This window comes from Mus pahari, chromosome 7, assembly GCF_900095145.1.
Source record: "Mus pahari chromosome 7, PAHARI_EIJ_v1.1, whole genome shotgun sequence".
Classification (NCBI taxonomy): Eukaryota; Metazoa; Chordata; class Mammalia; order Rodentia; family Muridae; genus Mus; species Mus pahari.
In genome coordinates, this window is record NC_034596.1 from 55,685,673 (window position 1) to 55,696,414 (window position 10,742).

Consider the following 10,742-nt stretch of genomic DNA (forward strand, 5'->3'; position numbering starts at 1 on the left):
CAGTCCCCAGCACCCATATCAGGCAGCTTTCAGGCATCTCTACCTCCAGTTCCAAGGGATCCAATGCTCTCTTCTGGCCTACTATACTCTCAGGAAGCACAGAACCCTGCACTCACAACAAGTGTATACACACACACACACACACACACACACACACACACACACCCCTAATAGTCTTTGGCACTAGAGTTACCAAATTCACATTTAAATGTACAGTTACTACATTTCACTTTGATTAAATCAATGGAGGTTTCAAGGACTGAAATCCATTAAAATAAACTTTCAAGCAACTTAGACAGTAATGCATGTATTTATATATACACATATATACAAATGTATAAATGAAATCCTTACATAAGCATATGAACTCTCTCGACAAATAAATTATAAGCAATACAATAAAAATTAAGCTTAATTTAACATAGTGGCTTGTTGTTTTTTTTTTTAAATAAGAAAAAACAGATTTATAGTTCAACAAATTTTGGTCATTTGAATGCAAACTATTCTGATTGGTGCATTTTTTTATACAGCAATTCAACACACCCTGAGTTTCACTTCCCAACTGATGGTTAAATGCTAATCACCTATGGAAATAAAGATGTTTAAAACGAAGAGCCTTGCATCTTGGTGTCTAGTTCTCTGAAATCACTGAATAGGTCAGTTTCTGTCATGGTCAAAGGACCTGTGTCTACTTTGACTTGGTCTATGTGACTCTGGTGAGAACAATTTTCTCCAACGATGAGGTGAAATCAGGATGTGCAATGCTCTGCCCAGGAGTCGCCACCTCGCTCTACAGCTTCTGTATCATCACCTGAAATTTGCCTGAAAAAAAGGAGCAGAACCATTCTCTGATTTCTGGGCACAAGGAAAACAAGCACAATGATTTCCATTTGGGAAGTAGTTTCACTCAAAGAACTTGCTATGCCAGAGGTCTTTCACAGTCCTTAAGACATTCAATAAAGTCTATCCCACTGCATAATTATCTGTTTTATGAGGGGGGGTCTTTCCTACAACCTAGGTCTGTCTCTATTTCTGTTTCCTTTTTCTCTCTCTCCCTCTCTTTCTCTATTTTTTTTTTAAAGATTTATTTATTTACTATATGTAAGTACACTGTAGCTGTCTTCAGACACTCCAGAAGAGGGCGTCAGATCTTGTTACGGATGGTTATGAGCCACCATGTGGTTGCTGGGATTTGAACTCTGGACCTTCGGAAGAGCTCTTACCCACTGAGCCATCTCACCAGCCCTCTCTTTCTCTATTTTGAGAAAGGTCTCACTATATATGTGCCCCGGCTTGGGGCTCAGTATATTGACCAGACGAGGCGAGCCTCAGACTCCCTGAGACTGGCCTGCCTCTGCTTCCCGAATGCTGGGACTGAAGGAGTCATCATGCTGGTGACTCTGGGTATTTCGTTACTGAGTTGTCAGTGGGCAGAAAAGTAATACAGTGAAATTCAACTCAATTGTATTCTTGGTTAGCTGCTTGAGTGAGGAGATAAATACATATTACCAAGGTAAATGTGAGATAAAGGACAAGAAAGTCAAAGTGTCAACATTTTTAGTCTATGTTTAAAAGAGAAAGATGATATGTATATGAAAGATAAATAAGTTGAACTTACAGGCAGGCATTGAAGAGACTTCAGCTGTTACAATACTTTTTATTCCCAAGTTTGATAAGCCACCTCTGATTAAGCCACATGTAAATGCTAGATACTAAAAAGGAGGGGAAAAAAAGGTAAGGATTTACTAAAACAATGAAGCTACTGATAAACATGGAACTGCTGTAAGCTATGGCATCAACAAACCTCTGCTGTGTTTATCAAGGAGAAGGAAAGGGGGATGACAGGAGGTGAGAGAGAGCAGGAGGTGAGAGAGAGCAGGAGGTGAGAGAGAGCAGGAGCAAAGGTAAGGGGAGGAGGAGCTGGGAAGCTGCCTTTAGTCACAGCACTCAGGAAGCAGAGGCAGGCAGAGCTCTGTGAGTTTGAGGCTAGCCTGGTCTACAAAGTGGGTTCTAAGACAGCCAGAGCCACATAGTAAAACCAAAATGGAAACGGGGGGGGGGGGGCATGAAAAGCCAGTGGTGGTACACACCTGCACCACAGCTACTCAGGCTGAGGCAGGAGCAGCATTTCTGGAGGTGAGAACTGGAGGCCAACCTGAGCAACACACAAGGAGTCCACACACCACACAACCTCTACTGAAAGAGAAAGGAACCCCACCCACCACACCCCGCAGAGATGTGGTGAAAGGACTGTTCGAGGTAAATCTAAGGACACGGCATGCTGTGCACAGGATCTAACTAGACCCTTGCAGTACAACACTTAACCAGTTCTTTCTCTATCACTTCAGCATCCTCAATTTCTTGCCTGGTTCTCCTTCCTATCAAAGTGGCTGACTATTCATTCAAAGATCTCTCCACTTCTTTTTCCTTTTTTCATCTTTGCAACAGTGTCTCATGTACGTCAGTCAGGCCTCAAGCTCACTACGTCTTTGTGCTTCTGTCTCTCAAGCACTGGGATTACAGGAATGTGCTACCATAGCCAGCTTCCTACAAGCAAACATGGTAGCTAGAGTTTTCATTTCTTTGAAAACCCAGTTATGGTATGTGAATACATTTTTGTTTTAGTCCCAAGTATGGGATAAGAGGCTGCTTCACAGCAGGTGAGTATAATTTGCTTCGTTCACTAGCAGGGGCATGATTTTGCCAGCTGCAGATAATTTTGACGTTTGGGACTCTGGAGACTTTTGAGAGGCTATAAATTCGAGAACCCCGTGCCCATTCCTGGTGGGGCGCGTGTTCCCAGAAGGCTGCTGCTCCTGGTGCTGTTGTTTCTGTTTGTCCAGTGAGCAAAGAGGAAGGAGCTGGAGGTGTCCTTATGATGAAGATTAGATTTGCCCTAAGGAACTTAACATCCCTAATCAGCAAAAAGTAATCTAAAGAGGTCTATGCCTGCTTTCCCTCTAACCTTTCTCCTAGTGTTGGGAGGTTGGAAGGCACGAGGGTGGAATAACCATTTGATGGGACATAGAGGTATAAGAACCCAATAAAATAACTGAAAAAAACATATGCCAGCAAAACATTTTACCTTGTTTAAAAGGTGCAGTCTACGTCCTAAGTTGGGAGCACATGCACTGGCCCACGGGGTAAGTGCCAGGCCAGCCAGGGCTACAGAGAAACCCGTCTCCAACCAACAAACACAACAGACTACAGCACAGCTATGAAGCTGGTGCCTGCCTGCGACTCTAGCATGGAGAAGCCCAGGCAAGTGGGTTACTACAAGTAGGAGACCAGTTTGGGCTATACGGTCAGTGTTCTTAACTACTGAACCATCAATCTGGTCCCCAGAAAAAAAAAAAATTTAACTTATTCTTCAAAGCTGAAGAAACTAAGATATCCCAAAGTTGAATGAGAACTAAAAACAGTAAAATGTGATTAATAAAAAGAAAAATAATGAAATACAAATAGTAACTATAAATGCACCATAACTATACTCTATCTGCGAACAATTTCTGATATATGAAGGAAATAAAAAAAAGAAGGCAATATAAGACACGAGAGATGAAGGCAGAAGGCAGGCTCTTCTTTATTATGGAGCAGTGGTCAGCACGAGGGACGCGGACAAGGCAGTGGGCAAGAAGCAGTAAGAACAAAGTCATCTGTATGGTAATTTTAAAAATTAATAAAAAATTGAGGTATGAGCAAGTATTTACAGATAAAAAGCAAATTATACTTCCCTAGATATTTTAATTCTTTTGAAGGAACCCATATATTAAAATCTGTTATTCTGCCAGGCACGGTGACATAGGCCTTTAATCCTAGCACCCAGGAGGCAGAGGCAGAGGATCTCTTGAATTTCAGGCCAACCTGGTCTACACAGCAAGTTTCAGACTAGTCAGGTTACATAGTGAGATCCTGCCTCTCCTCCAAACAAACAAACAAACAACAACAACAACAAAAAAAAAAACAAAGCCCAAAAACCTAAAATTTGTTACTTTTTGTTAGTCCATCTGCTTATTCATTGATGTCTCTGTGAAATTAAAGTCTAGAAATACAGATATACTTAATGTAAATTAAACTTTTAGAAACAAAAAGACAATTATATTTCTTAGACATTTTAGCCCACAGGTAATGTCTGCATGTCTGAGCATCTTTACTGAGGTGACCACATCAGTGTAAAGAATGAGAAACAAGTCTGCAGTCACTGGCTCAGAAGTAGTGCTTCTCCTGCTGGTCTCCACTGCCTTACTCAGACACACCGGGCTGATGGTCAGCACGCCTCTGTTGCACAGAAAATGGCTTAAACAAAATGGGATAAGTAAAATTACTATTTTTTGAAGCAGTTTATTAAATACAGTTTTAACTTGGATTTTTTAACATGTGGGTTAAGAATAAAAAAGAGGAAGCTGGAGAGCTGGCTAAAGGGTTAAGTGCAGGTATTATTCATTTGATTCCCAGAACCCACATGGAGACTCACCTCCTCCTCAGGCATTGGGCACACATACGGTGCACAATAATAAAGGAGGCAAAAACACTTGTACACATAAAATAAACTAGGAAAAAATGATGTTTTTTAAAAAGGTTACTTAAGAACACGTATGTGGGGCTGGAGAGATGGCTCAATGACTGCTTTTCCAGAGGTCCTGAGTTCAATTCCCAGCAACCACATTGTGGCTCACAGCCAGCTGTAATGGGATCCAACGGCTACTTCTGCTGTGTCTGAAGACAGCTACAGTATACTCATATAAAACAAAACAGAACAAAACATAAAATAAATAAATAGTTCTTTTAAAAAGGAGGGGCCCCCACAAACTTTCCTTTCCCTGAAGAAAAAAAGAGAACCTATACTTAAGAACCCAGGTCTCTCAATGTTCCTAAAACTACTGTTTAATTTGAATCTGTTGTGATTGATTTTGTAATTTTCCCTATAAGTTCTTTTTTCGGTACAAAACCAAATTCCATTAAATACCTTGGATGCATGCTCTAAATACTGTTTTCCTGCAGACAGCTGAATGAGTAGTCGAAATTTGTTGTCCTGAAGTACATATATGCCCTGTTTCAAAAACAGAAAAGTAGTATCAATGTCAGTGTGGTCTAGATTCTTTAAAAGTTACCTCACCCAGGCAGGTGAGGCTTCCCATGTCTGTGATTCCACCACAGAGTCAGCAGTTAGCTACAGATTGAGATCTATTTATCTCTGTTTAGATAGGTGGGTAAGGAGGTCAATCAACCAATCAATCAATAGAATATAAGCCAACCACTGCATACCCAAGCAACTCCTTTTTTAAGATTCATCTTTTTAAAAAAAGAATTATTTATTGTATGTCTATGAGTACACTGTAGCTGTCTTCAGACACATCAGGAGAGGGCATCAGATCCCATTACAGATGGTTGTGAGTCACTACGTGGTTGCAGGGAATTGAACTCAGGACCTCTGGAAGGTTGAGCCATCTCTCTAGCCAGGATTCATCTTTTCTGAATTGTTTGTGAGTGTCTTTATGTCTGTATGGGAATGTGCAAGTCAGTGTAGCTGCTCACTGAGATGAGAAACGCTGTAGGTTCCCCTGGAGCTGGAATCACAGGCAGTTGTGAACACCTGACATGGATACAGGAAACTGAACTTAGGTCCTGTTAGAGCAGAATGAGCTCTCAACCACTCCGCCATCTCTCCAGTGAAACCAAAGCATGCTACGTAAAAGCTAAGTGTATTCTATGAATTAGACTTTAGAAAGTATTCTATAAATTTACTAAAACTATGGTTCTGAATACACCATACTTCCAAATGATAGTCAATCCTAAACCAATTACTCTGACATATGCTACATTCTAAAGATTCACACACTCACTCACACACACACACACACACACACACACCATTCTGACAGTTTTGTAGGGAAATATGCCTTAGAAAAGAAGACCCATTTTATCATTTCTGGCAGTGAAATGAAGAACTGTGCACAGGGACCCTTCAGTAATGCTAAAAGGACCCTGGTTTGTCCATCTCTATTCATAGACCCAGGCATGGCACAAACATGTGGTCAATGAGTTATTCAGGCTTAAACCACAGATTGATCTCTTTCTCAACACTTTTTACTTCATCCCTGCCATGAATGATGTTCCTGCCAACTTGAATGCAGAAAAATCCCTCAAACGGTACCTGTCTATAAGACCACCACCACCAACAAGGTGTGTCTTTACCCATTGTCAGAGTTATTATATTTTCTTTTTAAAGATTTACTTATTATTATTTATACGAGTACACTGTAGCTGTCTTCTGACACACACCAGAAGAGGGCATCGGATCCCATTACAGATGGTTGTGAGTCACCATGTGGTTGCTGAGAATTGAACTAAGGACCTCTGGAAGAGCAGTCAGTGCTCTTAACTGCTGAGCCATCTCTCCAGCCCTGAGTTATTTTATTTTTAATTATATGCTTATATGTATATGTGTATGCATACACACTGATTCCCAAAGAAGCCTGACACATTGAATCCTGGAGCTGGAATTTCTAGAGGTTATAAGACAATTGTCATGGGTGATGGGAACAAAACTCAAGTCCTCTGAAAGAGCTATACATGCACTTAACCTCTGAGCCACCTTTCCAGCCCCCATTTGCTACACTTTAAATTTTAATACAACTTATGAAACCAGAGGAAAGAAACAGCTATAGTTACTGATAACTGCTGCCTTCTCCTTATTTACTTTACACTATTAAAGACTGACTTATCAATAGCATTAGAACATAAAATCTATTTTAAAAAGTTCTAGTGGGTTAGTAAGAAAGATGACTCAGCTCTTAAGATTCTTGCTGCCCTTGCAAAAGGGCCAGGCTCAGTACCCAACATGCACACTGAAGCTCACAACCTTTTGTAACTCCAGCTATAAGGGATCTGACCTTATTCTGGCCACTGAATGCACCAAGTGCTTTTATGTATGCAGGCATATACATAAAAATAAATCCTCAAAATAATCTAATTTAAATAATAAATTAAGGGCCAACAAAGATAGCACAGCATGTAAAAGCACTGTGCACAAGCCCCACGGTCTGAACTGGATCCCTGGAACCTATAGTAGAGAAACAACTCCTGAAGCTGTCCTCTAACCTCGCTGTGTCAGCAAGCAATGGCATTCACACACATCACACACAATAATAATAGCTAAGTAAACAACTGGCATGGAGGCCATTCCCATTTTGTGACTTTTAAAAAAATAGATCTTAGGAACAACAGCACAAAGGTTTATCTAAATACCTGATGATTTGTCCTTAGATTGTCAATTTGTTTCTTGAATACTGTAGTCCAAAAATCTTTACATATGAACTTCATGATGTCTAATTCATCCTTGAACCTTGCAGTATCTTTCGTAAACCTAAGAAGATCAACTAGAAGTAATACAATATATTTTTCCCAAAGAAAACAAAGGAGGAAATTTTTTCTTACTCTTCCAAGAGGGGCAAATTATTAACTAAATTCTAAATATTACTAGCACTAAACATTTATTTATAGTCATAAAGTGATATACACCAAGTGAAGACAATCTCATCTCAGCGCATTTGGAGCCTTTATATAATTATGGAGTTCAAGAGCCTATTAGGTATCAGCCAGCCATACTTCCAGTTACACATCAAATGAATGAGCAACAAGAGACCTAGGTGAGTGTGGTGGTTTGGGCCTATAATCCAAACTCTCTGGAGGCTGAACAAGCTCTTCACAGGTTTGAAGCCAACCTGGGCTACATGAGTTCCAGGGTGGGTTGGGCTACAGTATAAGACCCTGTATCTCAAAAAATAAAAAAAAATAAGTAAGTGATCGGATTATTTTTATGTAAAATTTATCTAATATAAATTCAACTATTTATATATTCAGAAAAGAATTAAAAAAAAAAAAAAAAAGTGATCCAGCCAGGTGAGGTGATGGTGGCATGCCTTTGCTATCAGCACTCAAGAGGCAGAGGCAGAAGGATCTTTGTGAGTTCTAGGCCAGCCTGGTCTACAGAATGAGTTCCAGGACAGCCAGGGCAGAAAACCCCTGCCTCGAAAAACAAACAAAAAAACCTGACCCATAAACACATATTTCTATGCCTATGCAGTTAAACAAAATTCCATTTAGATTTTATAAACCTACTAAGCCAAAACCAGAAAATGCATGAGATTGCAAATCGATATCTCAACATATTAATATTTTCATTAAAAAATTACACATGTAAAATAGGTCTTCCTCAACTGCTGAAGCATTTGGTGTGCAGCTGGGCACAGCAGAGAACAGTTAGAATCCCAGTCCTCAGGGATGACAGGAAGAGGAGTTATGTCTACAGCCAATCTAGGTTACACAGCAAGGCCATGCAAACAAAAACAATAAAACCAGAGTAACAATTTAACTAAGACCAGGTCTAAAGAGAATTTTATTTTCTGTAATGGAACTCAGGGCCTTGTGCATGCAAAACGCATGATCTACTATTGATATACCAGCAGTCTCTTAGTAATAATTTTCAATCTATCAACTATAAAAATGAAAATTAAAAACTGGAAATTAAAATATGTCCTATGCAATGACTTGCAATGGATCTTCTATTTGCATAACCTACCTGGAAGAAAATTTTCAAATCCACACTGCTCACCTTTCTATCAATCCTTGTCCCACTCGAAACCCCATGTTCTCCAGCTTAGTAATACACCGTCCATTTTCCTATTAAAACAAAACAAAACAAAAAGCAGTTCTGAATACTGTTAAATTCTAAGCCATCTGTATTATAAAACAGTAATATAGAAATCAGAGGACAGGAAGACGGCTCCGCAGGCACAGGCACTTGCCACCAACCCTGAGGACTTACTGTAAGGGGCAGTGGACAGGGCAAGCCCTGTCACACAGGTGGAAGAAGAGGACAGTATCTGAGCTAATGCTCTCTCAGTTCTCTCTTCCCATTATGAGTCCCAGGAATTAAACAATCCCTTTGTAAGGAAGCAACTTAACAGCCATAAACCATGTCTTACACATATTTATGTGTGTGTTATACGTGCTCAAAATGCACACGTGGGAGTCAGAGGACGAACTGTTTGGGTTGGTTTGCTACTTCCACCACGTGGGTCCCAGGAATCCAACTCAGGCTCTCAGGTTTGGCAGAAAGCGCCCTTACAGTGGGGGCTTCTGCTAGTGCGTATAGTGACAATTTTGAAATGCTAAGTATAAATTCAAGATGACACTTGCACATGCACACATGCACACATACATATATACCTACATACATGTACATTCATACATGTTTGAATGAAGGTACACCACTTTAGGGATAATGCTTCCCACAGAGACACAGACTATCTAACAAAAACGTCAGTGCCAGGTGTGGGAAACCTCTCTCTACTGTTGTTAAGGGGAATTCAAGAAATTCCCCAGAATAGTATAGGCCCTTGTCTTTGACGGCCTCCCAGAATTTGAAAGTAAGATCCTACTGCTGAGCACACACACACTTCATGAAAACTAGCTACCATTACCACAGTACTCAAAAGTGGTATGCTAACTGCCAAAGGGGAAAAGCAATGAACAGTCCTCCTCAGTCATGATGCCTATGAGTCACAACAATGACCGGAATGGCAGAATGTCCCCAAGAGTAAAATGGTGTCACTTATTTCTTGGGGGTAACCTGCAGTCATCTAACTGTACATAGGCCTGTTTAAGAGGAAGGAATCGATGCCTGGTACTACCAACCAACCAACCGACTGTGGCTGAAGAGATCATGAACACTGGAGGAGAATCTACTACTGCCACTTCCCTAAACCGGGATAATTTCTAACTGCATTCTAAATACTTACCCCTCTATCTACAAATAAGTATTTCTTCTGCGGCAGAGACCATTACACAAACCCATAACAGGGAAAATACAGAAAACAACTGACTGTAAGGTGCCCACTGCCAATTGATACATCTACACTACAACCCCTATACATAAGGCTCAGGGAATAGATCAGAATGGGGGAGGGCATTAAAATGGTAGGAGCCAGAGGACCAGAATGACGACTGAGTCTCCTGTAGATGACAGGGAAGCGGCACCCATAAACCCTGAACAGTATAATCACCCACACATGACCTACACAGTGACGCCAGTAGACATGTCAACAAAGAGAAGGGGTAGCTCACGAGGAGCCACACTAAATGAAGAGCTACGAGCAGTTAATGAGAGCGGAGAGGGAGAATTGATCTTCTTCAGGGAGGGGTCCTGCAAAGGTTATTCAATCCCAAATGGTCAGCCCTAAACACACACGCATACAAACAACGCTAAAGGGACTCAGTAGGCTGTGTGTGTGTGTGTGTGTGTGTGTGTAACAGTAATAAGAATAGGTGATGAATTTGAAAGTGAATGGGGACATGGGATAAGTTGGGAGAGAGGAAAGGAGGGTGGAAATGATTGAATTCAGTACTAATGCATGAAATTCTCAAAAAATCAAAACTTAAAAGAACAAAAGGAAAAAAGACACTAGACAGAGGAACCTCCCATGCTCATGGGTTAGAATATATTCTATGAAAGCTGCTATTCAATCCCTACCAAAATTATAGAAACATCTTCACAGAACTAGAAAGCAAACCTAAAACTTGGACAAGATCCTGAATGAAAATGAAAAAGAGTCAGGCGTGGTGGTGCACACCTTTAATCCCAGCACTCCGGAGGCAGAGGCAGGCGGATTTCTGAGTTTGAGGCCAGCCTGGTCTACAAAGTGAGTTCCAGGATAGCCAAGGCTACACAGAGAAACCCT

The 10,742-nt window shown here is 40.7% G+C and overlaps 1 protein-coding gene across 2 annotated transcripts in view; it reads right to left on the bottom strand.

Moving 5' to 3' along the window:
• Nucleotides 1-250: 250 nt before the first annotated feature.
• Nucleotides 251-10,742, bottom strand: part of Trappc6b (trafficking protein particle complex 6B) — a 17,424-nt gene continuing 6,932 nt past the window's right edge. The window contains exons 2-6 of one of the 2 annotated variants that reach the window (XM_021202272.1): nt 8,615-8,682; nt 7,249-7,366; nt 4,967-5,050; nt 1,619-1,712; nt 251-822 (exon numbers count right to left, since the gene is read on the bottom strand). In XM_021202272.1, coding sequence (XP_021057931.1) covers nt 791-822; nt 1,619-1,712; nt 4,967-5,050; nt 7,249-7,366; nt 8,615-8,682 — 396 coding nt within the window. In that variant the 3' untranslated portion in view covers nt 251-790. Of the gene's footprint in view, nt 823-1,618; nt 1,713-3,917; nt 4,297-4,966; nt 5,051-7,248; nt 7,367-8,614; nt 8,683-10,742 lie in introns of those variants that run through there. The other variant, XM_029541231.1, reaches the window with a different exon arrangement.